Here is a 19,433-nt window from a genome sequence, read left to right as displayed (position 1 = left end):
CAGACGGAAAAATGTTCACATTATTTTCATATAATGAGAGAGAGATTTCACATGGCGGTAAGAAAAGAAAATGTTAATAATACTAACTTGGGTCACGGAAGGTTCCTGAATATCCATGAGAAAGGCATGTTGAGAGAGCAAATAAAATACACAGTAAGTCAGTGTTCTTTACTGCTGCAACATGATATTTCAAAGTTATCACTGCAAATACTCTTATCTGTCGGCTCCTTTTCCCTAATCTTTCTCATATTCAGCCAGCTCTTAGCATGCAGTGTCACATTATCACTGATTTATTTAGACTTTGTCCAGTTTGTGTGACACCACATTCCGTCAACATTTACAGTGTATCTAAATTGCAGAAAATTATTCAGAGTATTAATTTACTACTGCCAGTGAAATTTGAATGAATACATAATTCACACAAATAATTTTGGAGTAGCAGTAATATTTATTTTTGAATTCCCTTTGACACAACAAAAATGTTTTGGGTGTTCTTTTTTTTCTTTACCAATTTGTCTACACAGAAATGAAAAAGCCACAGCTGAGAGGTGTGTTCATTTTGAAATTTTAATGTGTAGTTGGACTTTAATCAACGTTCTTCTTCGTTGGTGGTGTGGGTAATTAGACATTCTAATGAAGCGCTCTCTCTTTCCTCGACCACCCCTCTCTAAAAATGACTTGGCAGCCAGGCCCGTGGCCATCAGGCTTGACGTATTGTGTGGAGAAGCTTTAAAATATTTAACAGAAACGCTGCCTTAAATTTCAGTCCTCCAACACTAAGCCTGATACTCTGCAGGAGCAAACAGAGCCAGCAACCAGCCACACACAGACCCGTAGCTCTCATTTAACACTGATATTAGTACCGTCGTGGAGCAATTAACAAAATATGTCTAAATCTGCAGTTTTAGGCATGCAAAAACTGGAGTAGGAGCACAGCAGCACTTACTGTGAGCACACACCTGTCTGACCCACATCCAGATGGCCTCTCCCTTGCCACAGAGCTGTCTAATCCCTTTCTATGGCCGTCATGATTGAAGCCAACTATTTTTGCTGCTTGGAAACAGGAAAACCATCCTCGGGATTTTTGGCAGTCACAGCTGTAGCTAAACTTCTAATCAATTTGTGGCTGTTCTCATAAAGATTCAAGATCTGACCAGATGGCTGGTTAGGCTGAAGGCACTGTCTGGCTCTGTTCTGCTCAGCCTAGTGAATCCGTCTGACAGCTACATAGTCAAGCAAAAAAAGAAAATAGACACACACACACACACACACACATACAAGTACAGGCTCAACAGCAGTAAGTGTGCATATACCATGTCAAACTACTGACAGAGTAACAGAGAGAAGGACAGCAAGCTGGGTTCATATTCCACGTACACACATGTGTTGACAAGACTGCACACACAGACTGAGGTTTTTATGAGGAGCTAACCGGTAGAATTGAAGACACCAGGTGAGGGCGGGGTGAAACTTTCAGCCAGCAGAGTGTTGTAAGGAGAGGTACCAGTACGAGTCTGTAACACCGGGTTCGTCAGAAGGTGGTTGCCCATGGTCGCTGCAAGACGCACAAACATTTAAGAAATGATCATAACCATAAACATTATCATAAACTTGCCTCAAATGTATGCAACATAAGCGCAGAAACAAAGCACACAATAAGTTTAACATTCTGAAACTCACTCTCTAATAACATCTGGAATAATGAAAATATTTACTGTTTATTCAGATGGGGTTATTTTTGCTATGCCATTTCTTTATGGAGTAATGCATTTCACCGTGTTCCCCTCAGTGTTTACGCCTGCTGATGGTAACCTTTGAGCAAAAATACAATTGCAGGGGAAGGGTGCTGTTTTGAGCATTGCCATTCTTCTTCCTTCTTTTGCTTCCTTCTTTTTTTTTCTTTTTTTTTTGCGCTTTTGGCTCCAGACAATGTAGTCAGATGGAGAGAACAGTAATGCATGCCATTATGTAGTCTAAGGGAGCAGTCATGGAAACAACAGTTAATTTCACAGTGAAATGTGAATGCCACTACAAGACAAATATAATTCAAAGAAATGGCACACTGAGAATGTTGTATAATGCCCATGTATGGCTCCAGCCTGAGGCGACGCGAACAGAAATGCCACGAAATTAAAAATAGGACAGCATGACTGAGTGTCGTCCAAGGCAAAGTGCAACCTTCAGGTCCCCTGCCTACCGTTTATCACACAGCAAGAGCGTAGGGAATTCTAAAAAAGTAAAATATGCACTCACACAGAGCTATTTATTTGTCATTTCCCCTCCTCTTACACTTCCTCTGTCCATCTTTCTGGCATGCCAAACAAGTCCCTCTCCTCTCATTCTCTGGCTTGCTTTGCTGTGTCGACTCAACCACATTTTCTCAGTTCCTCATGCCAGAATTTTTTTCAAACACTACCAAATTAGTTGGGATTAGTTTCTGTGTCTACCTCATGGGAATATCTTGCAGAAAATTAAAGGAAACTAGCTTTATGTGTAGAGAAAAGTAGGGCAAGGCGAAGCATTGGAGGCTCTGTGAGTCTGTGCATGTGCTTCACACCTTCTCTTGTGGACAGATTACTATTGTCAGGAAGAAACTGTGGTTCATAAAGAAGTGAAGTGGGGAAATCAAAGAGATCTAAGATGGCAGTGATAACAATGCAGCATCTCTCCTCCAGACTCTGGCTTTTTAATTATTTCTCCATGATAGCGCCTCACTCTGTACCTATCTCCGCTCTTCCTTTCTTCTTTCACTTTCTGCCAAACTTCTCCGAGTTTCCCTGAATATAAAGGCTTCACAGCAGAGTTGTTTGTGTTTGACCGCACGCCATGAAGTGATGCACACATATCCTTCAGGCCTGGTGATCGCTCTATCGTGACGAAAAAGCCCCGGAAACCGACCCAGCCCACCACACACGGACATGGATACACACCTCTCATCCATCCAGCTCACACCTCACCTCACCCCCTGTCTTGCTCCTGTCTCTCTCCTCAATTAGAATAATTACCCCCTGTTCGCTCACACGCTAATCAGTTCATTAAAAACAAAATGGATGAAATTAGCATAGGGAGTGACGGCTGATTTAGCAACCCCGCCAAACCCAATCTGGAACCCAAGCCAACCTTGGTCGTCTCAGTGTCACTGATTGCTGCAGCAGCAACACCACCAGTTATGAGGCTGAGACAATCAGTGACACATACATTTTCATGTCCTTATGCTCTAAAATCATAGTGCACTGCTTTTCAAGTATTTTTTTTCCCAGCGATGTCAACAGACACCTTTATGATATAGTGTTAATGAGAGTTCTGATCTGATTAGCTTTGTTGGAAAACATATTGTTAACAGTAAAAACACCAGAAATCAAGTATTTGTCTTAAAACAATAAGAGATGATTACACAGTGTGATGCTGATTATTTGGATGAATTTAACTGCAAAGGTAAATCACAAAAGTAAATTTTTTTTTTTGTCTTAGAAAACAAAGTTTTCAATGAAACTGGCAATGAAACAGTTTCTAATCGCAAGAAAAGTTTTGATCAATTATACTCTAAATGTAGCCAAGTAGCCGCACAGTCTCTTATTAAAAAGCCTAATCACACATAAATTTGCTTAATCACAATAGCAGAAGCTGAGCGGAAAGATTTATTTCACTTACACCTATGACTACACACATATTAACAGAAAAAAGCAGCTGAGCTCTAGATATTTCTGTTGCTGCTAAGTGCTTTTACTGATTAGTAGCTGCTGCTATTCTGCAAAATTAAATTCACCACCCAAGAGCCAGCCTTCAACCGTTATGTTGTTTAGTTTAAGCTGCTACTTCTGATAACTTCTATTTGCTCTTTGGCCCAATAGCAGCAAGGCAAATTACATCATTTGTTAACCTTACAGTAACATCAGGAATATGACCACACATTTCATCATCCTCTATCATGTAATATGTTCACATTTAATGCTGAATTACAAGGTTTTGCCTTGGCTCTGTCCACTCTATTAAAAAATTTTTTTGCTCAGTTGTGTAAGTATTTATTAGCATATCATATTTTTGTAAGCATTTTAGTGTGAATAATTTATTGGAGCTGAGAAAGAGGGAGGTCTCACCACGATTGAGTGTCGGGGTGCTGTTGATGTCTCCTGCCATGAAGGAAGATTCTGTCTGCTTTCGAACCGTGTCGTTCCACATCCTACGGATCCGACTCTGGAAGAAGGGGCAGAGTGCAGTGAGCGGCAGCAAACACACAAAAAGTTAAATATAGAAACACAGCGGGTAGACTTTGTAACTCAGTAGGGCAGCTGTAATCAAACTGTGGGGCTCGCTCTAATCCACAAAGAACAATAGACAAACATGTCAGACAAAAGAGACTGACGCGTCGGGTGAAGAGGCACACAACTTTGCAATCATGAGGCGGATTAATCAGCTTGTGACATGATTGCAGTTGTCGATTCAATTGTTTCATGTTATTACAATGCGGGAAATCTTGTTCGTTCATTGTGAGGTCTAATTGGCAATGTTTGTGCATGTGCATCTGTACCAATGCACATCTGCCAGCATGTACAGTGTTTCCAGATGTTTTGTACTGTATATGACTTGCATCTATATATAGTACATAGGACTCATTTAAAAATGAGTCATCTACACAGACTTGCCAACACTGCGTGGAAACTTAAGAGTGTAATTGTTTCAACAAATATGAGTATGTTATGTGATTACATGTGATTTTTCCAGTATAATCATTATATGAACAGATCATACTGTAAATCGTGATGTAATGCACTTCCAGTCTGCTGTGCGACTGAGAAAAATTGTATTAGTGTTGCTTTATTTACTGCACTGTAGGCTGACAAGCAAGTTAAATAAGTAAATTCAAGTGCTCTGGAAAGTAATCGGTAAGTCATTTGTATTGATTTGTAATCAAACCCCCACACATACAGTCATTTTGTACTTCAGCATCTTACATAAGAGACCTTTATAGAAATTTCCCTATATTTTAAAGCGATTTCATTTTGTTTTGACAGTGTTCTAAAAAAATATACTGTCAAGAGTGTCATTTGATTCAGAAAATGGATTTTTCATTTCTTTCCACTGAAACAAGCTGATAAGTACAAGTAATATCTCCTTGCCGCACAGACAGATTTACTTCTCATATGTTCTAAGAAAAACACAATTTGAAAAGACGTGCGCCTGTGTGACTTTGTGCATGCCGTTCTTTTATGTGTGGGTCTGCCCTGCATGCACCTGTCTGTGGGCTGCTGCATGGCGAGCTTGGCTGCCGCTGTAGTAGCGATTGTTGGCACGCAAGCCTGAGTTCTTCAAGGAACCGTGGGAGCTGTTGGTGGAAGTGCGGCTGCAACAGTAGGAGTGACGCAGACATTTACTGTACTCCTTATGGACCTGTTAAAAAATAAAACCAATGGAAGAGCGGGCAGGTTTTAAGAGTCACTCATAAACACAAACACTTAGTTTCAATAGGCTGAACTCATTGTGGAGCAACAGAGCCTTTTATCTCACAGCCACAGTAAAATGTACCCATTGCGATGTTACTAAGGATGTACACTGAATATCAATTACACATCATCTATTCATGCAGTTAACATTTCTTTTGATAATGCATAATATATACCTAACATCAAGTATCTCGTCAAGGACTAGCCTTTCATTGTTACCTTCTTCTGCAGGGCACAGTGGAAGATAAAGATGAACATGCCCTGGAAGGCGTTGAAGGTGGTGAACAGATAGGCCATGATAACTGTATTCTCGTTAATAAAGAGGAGGCCAAAAGCCCATGTTAGCCCAAGCAGGAACAGCAGGGCAATGGCTCCTAGAGCCCACGACCTGAAGGCAGTGACAAAGAAATGTTATCATGTTATAACATGGTATACCTGGATTTTATCTGATAGTGTCTTTTATTCAAAATCACAAAACATGTGTGTGTGTATATTTAAATAATTCCAACTCACTTTATGTTATCCAAGCGACTAGAGTCAGGCTTGAGTGCTGAAGAGTTGCGGATCATCTTGTGCAGAGTGATCATTAGGAAAATTAGGTTGAGCTAAGAACAAAGGATAAGAGAGTTAACAAATGTACACAGATAGTTACAGTCTTGACTAGAAATACTGTCTTTGTATTTTCAATAACCTCAAAAAGAAAGTATACTGCAAAAACACTTTTGGTTTGACTGAGTGATCTCAAACTTAGGAGCGGAATAGTGCTGTTTAATAGGAAAACTAATACCATGATGACAAATGAGACGGGTCCAATGAAGCTCCAGATGAAGTAGTTATCCACTCGCAGCCAGCATCTGGAGTGGCACAGCGGAGATGAGAGTGTTATACACAACTAAGCCCATGAACAAACATACACACACACGCGCGCACGCAGTGAGCCACGTGCACATACATGCACAAAACTGGCAGGCATGCGCACACTACTTCCCTGTCTCAGTGGATTATCTTATGAAGGCTAATCATCAGGCTTCGGCTAAGTGTGTTCAGAGAACCCAGTCTGTGGGGAGGCGCGAGAGCCATTCACACAGCACTGCATATTACATTTCCAGCTGGGGGAATAACATAATCCTACTTCTCAATCTGCAGGTGCAAAAGGCCTGTCTTCACACGTACGCTTTCTTGGTCCCATAGCTCCTGTAGTCTATGGCTGCAGAGATGCCCACCACCAGTGCGGGGAAGCAGTAGCCGCACAGATAGTAGTATTTTTTGCGTGAGTACTCGCTCTCAAAGACCTCCACGAGCATGAGATAGAGCTGCACACCCTCCAGACACATCCAGGAGAAGGCAGCCAAGAAGAAGAAATGCAGAAGGCCAGCAAAGATGGGACAGGCAATCTGAGGGAGGCAGCCAGGGAGAGCAGAGAAAAGAGGAGGAAGGAAATATCAAGATAAAGGAGGAGAAACAGTGAAGATTACAGCATAAAACCAAGTGTGAATCAGGAGAGGACAGAAGAGAATCACTATTAGATGATGGAACAAATCATTAACAGAAAAAAATGAAAAGCTGCCCCATGGGTGACTGGTTCTGTGCCCAATATTGGGAGGTAATTCATTACTCGGTGCAGTAACTGCTTTATAGAGAAACTTAATGACACACTGCCTCAATTTCAGTTTCACAGTCATTCAAAAAACAAAAAAAGTTTTAAAAGGCACTCATGTTTTACGTCAAATGTAATTTTCAAGTTAGAATAAAGAACAGCCAGCTTCATCTTGTGACTCACTTTCATTTAGGGTGTAGGTAAGTTGATTTTTTAAGGAGGTATATATAAAAAAAAGTAATACATAGCCACTTCACTCTACAAAAGTGCTGTGAAATCTCATTCAATTTCCAAGAAAACAAGCAGTTCATGAGAAAAAAAGGAGTAGCAATTTGTTTGGGTACAAACTCACATGGTATTCTGTCTTGTCAATGCCAATGAGGAAGAGCAGCTCAGCGATGAAGAGGTTGATACACAGGTTCTTGTGGATTGTGTTGCGGTCAGTCTGCAGGCCTCGCAGGAAGCAAAAAGTGGAGATGCAGATGGCTAGACACACTAAGGAGATGACAATGCCCACCCAGGTGATCACAAAAAGGATCAGTTCGTGCATCCGGCCCTGGTATTGAGGTTTCAAAAGTAAGATAAAAAAAAAAGGATGGTAGGGGGGGTTGAAAGGAGTAGGGGGAAATGCAGATAAAAAAATAAATAAATCAGCATCAGACAAACAGAGAGAAAGAACAGGATATAGTGGGAGAAGAATAATGGAGTGGGAGATAAGCAGCAGAAACAAAAGGAGGATGGATGGAAAAGGGGGAGGGGGAGGGGAGAGAAAGAGCCAAATTGCCTTATTTAATATTTGTAAATATATGCAAGGAGCTAAAGTGTGAAGACAAGAGACAAGACATCCTGAAAAAAATACATGACATTTAAATTCATGTGAATGTCAGCTAGAAGTAGTGGGACATAAATTTGTAAGCCGGTGCCTCCCTGAATGTCGGAGTGAAAAGAGGAAAAGAGAAAATTCAAAACAAAGAGCTTGTCAGCCTTGAGAGGGAACATTATTGTGCATGTATGTGAGGGTGTGTGACTAAGAGTGAGCGAACGCTAATGCGCACATGAATTAATGTCTGCATAAATTACCCAGCTTCCATTTGAAACGTGTGTCTGCCACGCCCTTGTTTACTTACATCGGATTCGTGGTGAGCCATGAGCACAGCAAAGTTGGTGAGGTGGCTGCAGGAGCAGGTGGTGTGTGTGCTGTTAGTATCTAAAAGCCTGCAGCCCTGCGACGACCACTGGCCCGTCATGGAGCGCTCAGAGTAGTTCCAAAAGGAACAGTTTGGAGTGTAAAAATTGTCCGTCTGCAGGAAAAACAAAGAGAGAATATAAAGAAAAATAGTGATGGAAGTTTATGAGCCAGAACTAAAAATCCTAAAATTCTGAAACACACTACCTCTAGATGTTTGAGTGTGAAGATAACTGGCTGAGTGAGAAACACTCTGCTGGACTCTTTGTTGATGGAGGCAGCAATTACATGGGAGTTGACTGCCAGGCGCTTCTTCTCAAGATTCGGTCCCTCCATTTCCATTTTCACTGTGGCGTTCTCAGTGGACAGGAAGGATCCCAAATTTTTATACAGAATGAACACCACCTTTACTTGTCCTACGAAGAGAACAGCAACACTGAAAGATTAGGTGAAAACGATAGCAAGAGTAAGAATCAAAAACCAAGGGTTTTTGCCTGAGTGTTAAAGGCAGATGTTACAATAATAACATTATATAATAATAAACTAGAGATGAGAAGGCAAACGGGGAGAAGGAAGATAGGAAAATACAGAAATAAGGGTATAATATGGTAACAGCAGCAGCAGTGGCAAAGACAGAGAGCAGAGAGTGACAGGGTGAGTGAAAGGGAGACAAAGAGAGGGAGTTAGTGAAGGTTAGAATGATGGTAAGGACCGTTTCATTTTGACTGGTGGAAGACAGCGAGATTTAATGTGGAGGGCAATGGAACATTCATCCCTCAAGCATTCACAGATCTCTTATTATTCCGTATGAATATTTCATGTGCGTTTGTTTCAATCATTCTAATCTCGTTCTCACTGCAGAGCCGAGCACAGGCAGAAAACAGAAGAGGGTAGGGATGAGGGACACTGGAAGGAGGAGGGGAGCGAAGGAGGATGACAGAAGGGAGGGGGGCACTGGAAACAAGAGAGATGGGAGAGGGGGATAAGATGGTGGAAAGTCTAAGTGAGAGAATGGGGAAGGGAGAAGAGAGGGAGTGCTGAGATTGCTCTGTCAGACTGGGGCCGATTGTAATCTACACGCCTCTCCAGCTATTCTATTAAGACTGCTGTTAAGAAACCATCAAGAAAAGAAATTGTCTCAGCGCTTTTGTTAATCTGATTAGCCTATTATTATGAACCAATAACTTAGTCAACTGCATGCAGATTGTTTTAAGCTTGCATGAAAATGCAAATGGAAAACATAAGCAAGTGAGCTACAGGCGACAGAGCAATTTTTCAGTCCTATGGGTAAGAGAGCGAGAGGTAAGGGCTGCCGACCATTGCGGCTGTACTGTTTGATAGTGGAGGCTGAAAGCTGGATGGTGCTGTCACTGGCATAATTCTGTGGGAAGGACAGGTCCTGCAGCTCCATCTCTGTGTTGACAACATGCACCTCAAGATCTGATGGTGGAAACACAGCAAGCAGATTTATTCAAAAAGTTCTGCTGTCAAAGGTGCAAAAAACACAGGAGAAAATAAGAGCTATAATCTGGAAGCACAGTTTTACTCACAGAGGCCTAAACTGTAGTTCATCCATAATTTAAAGCTTTAATGCTGCTTTCTTACCAACGCTGGGGGCTCGGTCAGAGAAGCGATTCCCGTACATGTTGTTAGCCAGCAGAAAAGCTCCTTTTTCCAGGACATCCAATAACATGGTGGCAGTGTGAGCCTGCTCTGTGCTGTTCATATCCTGCCATGACTCCAGAGCCTCAGGACGGAGCAAGTTGTCCACTGTCTGCACCACAGCCTGCAACATGCACAAGACAAATAATTCATTCTAGTTTCAATGGAACTATCGAGTGAAAAGATAGCTCATACGTGGTGTCAGCTACAATGTGAATATTCAATAAAGCTAATTGCTCTGAATAATAATTTTTTAAAGCCTTTCTAAGTAGGTATTCTGCAGGATTTTGCTCTAATTTAGCTGATTGGACATGAAGTGATGGAAAGGTAAATATAAAGTGCAGTATATTCATACAACACAAGACAACATGTTTAATAATGGGACAATTATTACCTATTGGTTTTGTGTCATTTAAAATCCCCTCCTGAGTAAGCTCAATTCTGGATGACTAATTATTAGAAACTGGCTCATTAACACTGCTCCAAACAGCCTGTTCTTGGTTCTCAGGAAGTGCTGTTAGCTACTAATTAACCATCATTAATTATCAGTTAGTTCCTGATTTGTGCATCACTGTCTTGGTAATGATTCATTTTGTATACTGCATTGCAAAATGCAAACATATTCAATGAGCCATTCAAAGTGCAAAGTCTACTATAATTACAATTTCCTTGAAACTCACCAACATCCTGAACAGCATTTATTATTATGCTGCTATCCTATATGAGACATATTACCATTCTATTTCACACTTACAATTCATTTAATGGCAATTTTGATGGTTGTATCAGCTATTCAATTTATTGGAGCAGCCTGCTTGATGAATCATGTAATTCTCCTGCTCAGGCCTCTCAAAATGAAGGATTGACTGCTGTGCGGAATAAAAACCATTGCATTTAAGAAAATTAATGAGCATCGGAATGCACCCTGACCGCTACAGAAGAAAAAGACACAGGTTGTATCTAGTTTATCCTTGGATCACTGGTTATTATACTAAGCTACCTTTCAGCAAGTCCAAGGTAGCTTAGTAAGTGACACAAAATAATGGCCCAGTGACATTCTACTCAGCAGGCGTTGCATTCATCTTGCACCAAGTGAGATCACAAGATGTGGGGTCATATTACAGTATGATGCAGAGAGGTCAAGACACATAAAACACTGTGCGCTGCTGAGTGCCGCATTTTCTTATTACAAAGATCTATACACAAGGCCTTTTCATGATATTAGATTAGAGCTCTCAGAGCCACAGATATTGCACAAATATTGAAAAAGCACAGGAGGGTGTCATAACACAAACTGTTGCTTTTCATACTATAGTCAAATTAGATTTTCTCAAAGCGACAGATATTGTATCTTATGTGCAACACGATGAGGCTAAGGCCGATATTATGCATTTTCTGTAAGGTCTATCACAGTGAAAAAAAAACATGATTATGTTGCCAACAGATTACTTTTTCATCAGCTGATACATTATTTAAAATATAGAATATGCACTTTACAACATGAGCAATAAAAAAACTAGATATCGGCTTTCACTGAACTGAACATTTAGAAACTGTACATGGCGTCTGAACGGAATAATTTAAAATCTTGCTCAAGCTGCCTTCAGCACAAGCCACAAGTTCTATTGGTGATGAATCTAAAGGCAGAATCAATCATAATACTGAGCTAAAAGAAATTCATCCACAAACCTCGTCTGTTCTATCATAAGTTATTCGAAGTCCCAGAGCAGTACCACCCCAGAAATATAAAGCAGGCAGACAAAAGAAAAAAGCTACCTGGATATACGCCCGACAGGTCCGCTCTCGTTTCTGGAACTAAAAGGGAGAAAACAAAACGTGAAATTTAAACTGGTCACTGGTCCTTGCATGTGCACTAGGGGCATATACACACATCATAGACATAGACTATGTGTGTGTTTGAAATTCCTTCTACCTTATTGTAGTTTCGTCCAGCTGACTCTTTATTTCCGGGCCTCAGGGCCTGAAGCTGAGCATCCAGGATATCCAGCAGCTGCTCAATGAGTCGGACGGAAGAACTGACATCTCCAGCTTGGATACGACCCCGTGTGTGATTCACCAACTCACCCGCTATGTTGGCAGCATTCTCCCCACTCTTTATCTATACGTAACACACATAAATGCACATACTTCGTTTCCATGATGGTTCAAACACAAGGAAAAATAACTTGAAATGACCAACCTCTAGGTGATCACGTGCACTGACATCATAAGGAAACACACAGGTTGTGTTAACAATGAAAAAAGACTCAGTTTGGATGTTGTTTGTTGAAGACTTCCTTCTTTATTAGGCCATTTTGCATCGTTGTGGACAGAGATGGACCTTGTAGAACACATCATGAAGTTTTTATTATCCCTTGCTCTGTTAAATGCAAATTGTAGCCTTAGCAAACACATTGCAATTGATTTTTGCCAAAAGCAGAGCATATAATGGACTATCAATGATGCTTTTCAGGGTGATGCTACTTAACCTTCCAGGCATATGCACACACTTAAAAAAAGAAAACTGGTCAACGGTGTGCATGGCTACATGATTAAAATCTTCTTAGACTGTAATCTAGATGTCTGGAGAAGTGGGTGTTGTGCAGCTTAAAAATTTAAACACTTCAATCAATCTAAGTGATACAAAACAAAAAAAATAATTGTAATGCTCTGTGTGAGCAGTGAGACCATAGACCTGATTTTTACTAATAATTTAGCCAAACTGTATTCTAACTATATTTGTGAAAAGATAGAGTTAATTAAACATCAAGAGCAGATGCCTCTAACAGAGGGTCAGTTGAAATTAGTCTATATTTTAATCACGACAGCCTAAGAGATATGTTAATGTCCTATTGGAGGTGGACAGGGAGGCTGTCCAGGGCAGCAGGGCAGAGGAAAGGCTCCAGGTCTCACCTTTTGGGCCACCTGGTTGACCCACGGGGAAGTGCAGTTACTCAGGTCAGGACCCCGTGGGTTCCACATGACCTGATCTGCCAAGCACTGGAATGAAGCAATGCCTGGAGAAAAGCAGAGAAAGAGGAAACAGGGCAGGGGCAATGAAGAGATATTAAGCATTAGGTGTCTGCAATTAAGGGGGGGAAGTGTGAAGGAGAGGAACGAACATAAAAAGAGTGATAGTTTGAACCAAGAAAATGAAATGAATTAAATGAAATGAATTTTAAAATGCAATACTCAAAGTGTTTGAAGATAAGAGGGATAAAATGAGGAGGAAAGTAGAGCAAAAGTCTGAGAGCAAATGAGCCAGAAATGAAAAAGGTCTAATAACATGTTGGGCATGGAGCTCTGGAGGGAAGAGAAACGTTGCCGGAGACACTGTATGCTCACATTTCACATAAGATTTATTCTCTGCACACAGTCACATGAAATAAGACATCAGGTATGATCCCTCACTGTCAAATAAAAACACCTGAAGGGAAGCGCTCTCCGCCGAACCTCATTTCCAGTTGCGTTTTTCTGTTCAGTTATGAGGGTTCAGAGAAAGGACACCATGCAGGGATAAAACCAGAGAGGGGCCTATCTAAAGTTGCTAACATAAATACCCAACATCAAGTCACAAAGATGAGGCAGAGAAAAGAGGATGGAGTCCTTGGAGGACTGAGGGGAAAGAAGACCGGAAGAGCAGAGATGACAGAGACAATGGAGTAGTCATAGAGGGATGACAGATGTTATGGCTTACGTTTCATCTCCCTTTTTCACTCTCCCACTGATTTTTTTCTTCTCTCCTCCACCTTGCTTTATATTCTCCTCTGTCAACCACACAATAGGTTTTAGAGCCCTGCCAAGACGAACCAATTAAGGCAGCTGCTAATTTAACCCAGAGACATCATAAAGAAACAGTAAAAAAGATTGGAGAGGAAGATGGTGGGAGATGTCTTTTGTCTGTGACTGGAGAGAGCCTTTTTTTTTAAAGGCTGGATGTTTAGGAATATGGCAGGTAGCATGAAAGGAGGTAAAGCCTGTGTTGTTTAGCCTTTCATTTCATTATTTGTCACTTTCAATCAGCTCTGTTTCTGTGGGAGATGAGCCTTTCATTTGTGGAGGATGAGCTTTTATCTGTGAGTCCTCGGAGACTGTGCCCACTAGTGGGACCAACACAGGGACAGAAGACAACAGCCGAAAAAAACAAGCGAGAGAGCACAAACATACTCATCACTTGGGCACATGCATGGATATATTACAAATACCCACATGCAATGAGCATATGCAGTGTGAAGACATTTGAGACATATTGTTTTGATTTACATGGAGCAGAAAAAGTGCAATTGTTTTATGATGCAAACATTCAGTTTTTCACCTAAAGATCCTTTGGGACATGGGCGGTCCACTGTTTCTCCTTGCTGGGTGGTGGGCCACTGGACACCCCGGACCAGCCTAGCCTCACAGACATGCTGTTCTGGGTCTTGAGGAGGGCGGGGAGGCCGGCGGGTGACAGGCACTGTGGCTGTGATTGGACGCAGGTCAGGATGCTTGTTGATGGAGCCAATTGGGCGTGAGGTGGGGGCCAGAGGGTGAGCGGTAGAGGGGCTGGCACTGGAAGTGAATGGCTTTGCTGGAGGAGTGGTGGTTACTTGGATGGTGGTCAGAGGGCCTGAAGCCCAAAAGTAATTCAGAGAGACAAAATAGAAAAATAATGACTTGGAGACTTTCAAAGGAGATAAAAGATTTGTTAGAAACCAAAATGTAAAAAATAAATCACAAAAAATTAGATCAAGAGAATGAAGGACACATACATGTGAAAGTAAGACGGCTCTAAGAAGCTGAGTTCAAAAGTTAGTTTCATAATAATTGGGGTGACAAACACTTTTATGAGGCTCTCCAGAGAGAGGAGGAGACACATTGGGGGAGATGGGGAGAAAGTATCATCACAAGTTAGGGATGAATCCATAATTTATCAAATGTATCGGAGAAGTCACCATCACTAACAACCAAGTGTACTGCAAAGATAAAAGCAACATATCACAACTACAAAATCTTAACAGATCAAACGCAAAGTCAGCACACAACACTGTGAGTGCTGCTGCCTGTCTGTCTCTGCCTTGTCTCTCTCGGGGCCTAATCCCAGCTTCATGCAAGCCTTTCTGCGACTCAGATTTACAGTACATCCAAACCGCCTTCTCACACTGATGGACCGCTGAAATGCACCGTCGCGCTCCCAATTCATCCTTTCCCTTATCATTTCAGAATGACTTTTATATTATCCATGGCACAGTGAAGTTGATATGAAGCACTACAGTAGTCATACCTGAGAGGCTGCTCTTTATGGTAACTATGATTGGAGATAATTATTTGATATCTGAAGCATCCAAATGTCAAGTAAACACATTCTGCATGGATTGTCTGAAGTGTTCTCTGTGTTACAGCAAAGTAAATGACCATTTCTCAATATCACTGAAAATAGTGCTTTAACAATTAAATAAACTCTATCACTCAAAGATTCTCCTTACTAATTATATCTTTAATGCATATCAAATAATCAAAAGAGAAATGTACCCATTACTAGGTTCATCAGATATATTTATATATTCTTTATTTCAATGGGATATCCAAAATTTAATTTACTTTACTATTGCAAAATATTCAAAGAGATAAATGTGCAAACAGAAAGTATAAACATATTTTGTTTCCATGAGCTTTCAGTAGGATATTTCCTTACCAGTGGTGGGGTCTGGTGGTCCAAACTCCAACGGGTAGCGCAGCACATTATAATTGTTCCACACATAAAGCTGGTTGTCTCGAGGATTGTAGTCCACAGAGGAAATGTACTGATATGGGTTGGGGAAAGGGATGTTGACAGGTTCCTCACGTGCATGGTTGGTGTTATAGGCATACATCACCAGGTCACCACCTGCCTCGCTGTCATCATCCTGGTACACTGAGCGCACCGCGTAAAGCACCCCACAGGCCATGAAGGCATTGGACGCCACCCTCTTGTCAAAGCTGGTCTCCCAGGTGCCTTCAAAACGCAGGGTGTAAGGATTTACCTGTGGACAATGAGGATATGCTAAACTTGGTGTAATTTATGAAATATTATTGTAGAGAAATTAAAGACAATTCCATTTTGGGGAATTTTACCATTTTCTTCACCTAAATAGGTCCTGAATTAGATTTTATAAATTATCTTTCTTATTTCCATGAGCAGTTTAATGACATGTCTAGCTTTTTTCCCATAGGTGTAATAGTCTATGGTATGTGACTGCATTCTTCTTACTTTGCATCCTTCACTCTTGCACTCATACACTCTTACTAACTCACACAGATGGGATTTCCTGGTAATATAGTCAAAATAAAGTACATATTTATTCAAGTAAGATATCACTCTGTTTATTAGGAACATGTTTCTGCTACTGAAAAAAAAATCACTCAGCTGTGTAGTGATGGATTGCATCATATCACATGAGATTTCTGAGTGAGCAGTGCAAAGTGATTTGACGTTATATTACAGAGGATGAATTGTATAATATGCTTAAAAATACCCCGTGTCTTGAAGAGTTTTGACTGACCGCTTTCAAATCAAACAATGCTTTAAGTCAGAAAAAAAAATTCTGTGGTGCACCATACAGTAGAAACAAATCAGATATTTACCTAACTGGTAAAGATCAGTTTTTTTTTCTTTTTAACATGAAGGGATTGCAAATAAGGCCTAACATTTTTCAGATTTTGTTTATATTATGCTTTTTCTTGGCCAGCAACATCCCTTCATCTCATCTAAGTGCATTTTGTACTCTAAATATTAAGTTATTTGACCTTTTGAATGAAGTCAGATGAAATTATTACATAATCTATTCCTGCATTTGTAATCCATATCTCATCCCCTGCTGTGCACCACTGCTCTCCCACCTGGCTGACCACCAGTCGTCCATTGTTGGATTCAGTGGCATAAATCACCCAGAGGCCACTCTCATCCACAGCCAGGTCAATGTCCGACTTCCCTCCCCAGCGATAAGGCGAGGTGTCATGATAGTTGGCATTTGTGACAATGGCTTCACCGCTCTTGATACGTGTACGTAGGTCATACTTGACTATGTTTCGTGTGCGTTCTTTGTTGTAAAATACTGCACCATCGTACACAACAAACCCTGTGCCATCCACTCTGTTAGGCAACCTGTTGAGAAAAAATAAAGATGAACAAATGATTAAATCATGGCTGCATGATTCACAAGATGCCTTCATGGTTAGCATTCAGCTATCATCTACCATATCCATGTCTAGTGAGTTTGTCAAAACAGCAGCAGATACCATTTGATCCTCCAGGACAGTGGGAGGCGCACTCACTTGTAGGTGGTAGTTGCTCTGTTCTGTTTAAAGTCTTCCCAGGAGGCGTACTCATACAGCATGTCAGTGCGGTAGGGGGTCCAGGGCATGACGTACAGACGGTCCCCAGACTGCAGTGGGTCCTTACACCATGCCCCTGCCTGGTGCTCTGCCTCCTGCTGAGAGCTGGGCACCTGCACTCGCAGCAGTGTCCCCGGGCACACAAATACTGAAGCAGAGGAGGTTTTGCAGCAGTGAGACAGAGAAGAGAGAGAGAGGAGGGGGGGTAAAAAATGAAAACAAAGCACTGCAAAAATGACTTACTATGAAGATGGCAGGGAAGGAAAAGAGAGGTAATGAGAAAAAGTCAAAGACCATAGCATATAGAACAGGAGAAAGAAACATGGTGAGGGCTGAAGAAAGATCTGAGTAGATAAAAGCCAGTTTAGAAATGAAAAGGCGACAGTGTAAGAGATTGGGAGTGAGGAGGAAATGGGAGTGAGGTGAGGTACATTATCAGATTTAAAATGAAGGAACATATAAAAGCTAATTTGTAGAACTTGAGCATTGTGTTCGGAAAACATTTGAATATGATAAATGGGAGATTTCTGGCTGCCGCCACGGCTTAGATGTAGTCGCTAATCTAATTTATCTTGGCCTACTTTTTATTTGATTGTGCATTTTCTTTTTCAAAGGCCTCTGCCTCTTTGCTCTGCCACTGGGTGGTAAAAACGTAATTGTGGAGCTTGTTTTTTTAGGACTTAAATTCGGTTCTCAGTCAAGAGTAATGCCTCAAAGAAAAAAGCATCCTCGGGTAAAGATGCGGGGTCGGCTGGACTTGCCTTTCCTCTGCAACTGACATTCAGCTCCACATGCACAAATATAGACACAGACAACACTCCTTATTCCACACAGACACATATGAACACACAAAAACAAGTGGAAATCCTAACACACAATCCATACACATACACACTCACAGGGCATCTATTTAAGCTGGGTGGCAGTCATACACAAGGGACTGGTGTAAATTGGCTGTCTGATGCTTTGTGTCCCTGCATGATAGGGAGACTGCCACGGGACAAATGTCTATGAGGAAAGTTGTGGGTATCCTCACCAGTCTGACATCACAGATGCCCTGGCAATAGAGACCAGGGGCTAGAGAGTAAGAGAATTGGAAGCACTACTGAATAAAACAGCTGAGTAGTCCCCTGTGTATTCCTTTGCAAGTTTATTTACGTGTCTCATCAGTTTGGGGTTCAGACAGAACCAGATACCTGCTGGCCACCTCATGACTGAATGCATCTCTAAACTAATTAGACGCTGCAGAGACATTTGGACACAGACAGTACACATTGATTCACATACAGACACAGACTGTTGACATTCACATAAGGACAATACACAACCATCCAGGCATTCATACCCTGTCACAAAGCTACTGTTTGAGTGATGGATCAGTTTAAGCTCAAACTGTCTTGAATATTGCATGAAATCTGGTAGAGGAGGTGAATCCCAACAGAGAGATGGAGGAGTAAATTCAGACCTGCGGAAATCCAGCTTTTTCTTTTTTGCTTTCTGTTATGCTTGCACTGATAGTGGTTGGTGATCTGTGTTGCTGGGCCTCTAAGGAATCAGCCTGTTCTGTCTGAGGGGTCCAGCAGGGATTGAGACTGGCAGCCAAACAGGAATCTAATCACTCAGGCACAAACAAACAGTGAATACAGACTCTTCACTAGGAGGAGGCTTGTCATGCTCCACTGTCGAAACAAAATGTTTGCTCGAACGCATTGACGCCTGAAGTGTTTGCTTTGCAAATATGACTGTGGTAGGCTGAAATATGCAAAATAATGTTAAATATTTAAAACAAAAGCAGTAAAGGACAACTTGTTTTTTTTTTTAAATCAGAAGGCTATGAGTAGAACAACCACATAAAACAGCCAGCACAAGTAGGACACTTCTTTAAAAGGACAATGGTACTGTAAATAGCTAAATAAACATCATGCAGAAAGGCTTTGCATGTAGGTGACCCATAAACAAAATCAGAATCACTGTGCCTCAAGGTAGAATAAAGGACAAAGAAAAGCAAACATGCAAGCTTATTATGTACTGACATATGAAGGATAACCCTCTGTACTTTGTATCCAAGCATTCATCACTGTTCCAACAATACAGCTAAATTGATACATATCAGAGTACAGCAGTGAGCAGAGTAAATCTGTGATGGTTAATGAAACTGTGACACTCATGGTCACTTATCTAATAAAACATGACA

General features: G+C 41.2%; 1 protein-coding gene across 3 annotated transcripts in view; it reads right to left on the bottom strand.

Moving 5' to 3' along the window:
* Nucleotides 1-19,433, bottom strand: part of adgrl1a (adhesion G protein-coupled receptor L1a) — a 95,844-nt gene that overhangs the window by 6,260 nt on the left and 70,151 nt on the right. For all 3 annotated transcript variants that reach the window (XM_075454761.1, XM_075454763.1, XM_075454762.1), the window contains 20 exons: nt 17,180-17,387; nt 16,745-17,009; nt 15,561-15,888; nt 14,202-14,495; nt 12,800-12,903; nt 11,820-12,005; nt 11,663-11,701; nt 9,830-10,010; nt 9,542-9,664; nt 8,432-8,640; nt 8,166-8,339; nt 7,391-7,594; nt 6,615-6,835; nt 6,229-6,295; nt 5,955-6,046; nt 5,661-5,829; nt 5,233-5,388; nt 4,098-4,194; nt 1,433-1,555; nt 88-105 (listed from right to left, as the gene is read on the bottom strand). In XM_075454761.1, the coding sequence (XP_075310876.1) occupies nt 88-105; nt 1,433-1,555; nt 4,098-4,194; nt 5,233-5,388; nt 5,661-5,829; nt 5,955-6,046; nt 6,229-6,295; nt 6,615-6,835; nt 7,391-7,594; nt 8,166-8,339; nt 8,432-8,640; nt 9,542-9,664; nt 9,830-10,010; nt 11,663-11,701; nt 11,820-12,005; nt 12,800-12,903; nt 14,202-14,495; nt 15,561-15,888; nt 16,745-17,009; nt 17,180-17,387 (3,258 nt within the window). The remainder of the gene's footprint in view (nt 1-87; nt 106-1,432; nt 1,556-4,097; nt 4,195-5,232; nt 5,389-5,660; nt 5,830-5,954; nt 6,047-6,228; nt 6,296-6,614; nt 6,836-7,390; nt 7,595-8,165; nt 8,340-8,431; nt 8,641-9,541; nt 9,665-9,829; nt 10,011-11,662; nt 11,702-11,819; nt 12,006-12,799; nt 12,904-14,201; nt 14,496-15,560; nt 15,889-16,744; nt 17,010-17,179; nt 17,388-19,433) is intronic.

The sequence above is a fragment of the Odontesthes bonariensis genome, chromosome 21 (assembly GCF_027942865.1).
Source record: "Odontesthes bonariensis isolate fOdoBon6 chromosome 21, fOdoBon6.hap1, whole genome shotgun sequence".
NCBI lineage: Eukaryota > Metazoa > Chordata > Actinopteri > Atheriniformes > Atherinopsidae > Odontesthes > Odontesthes bonariensis.
This window is presented reverse-complemented; position numbering and strand designations above follow the sequence as displayed.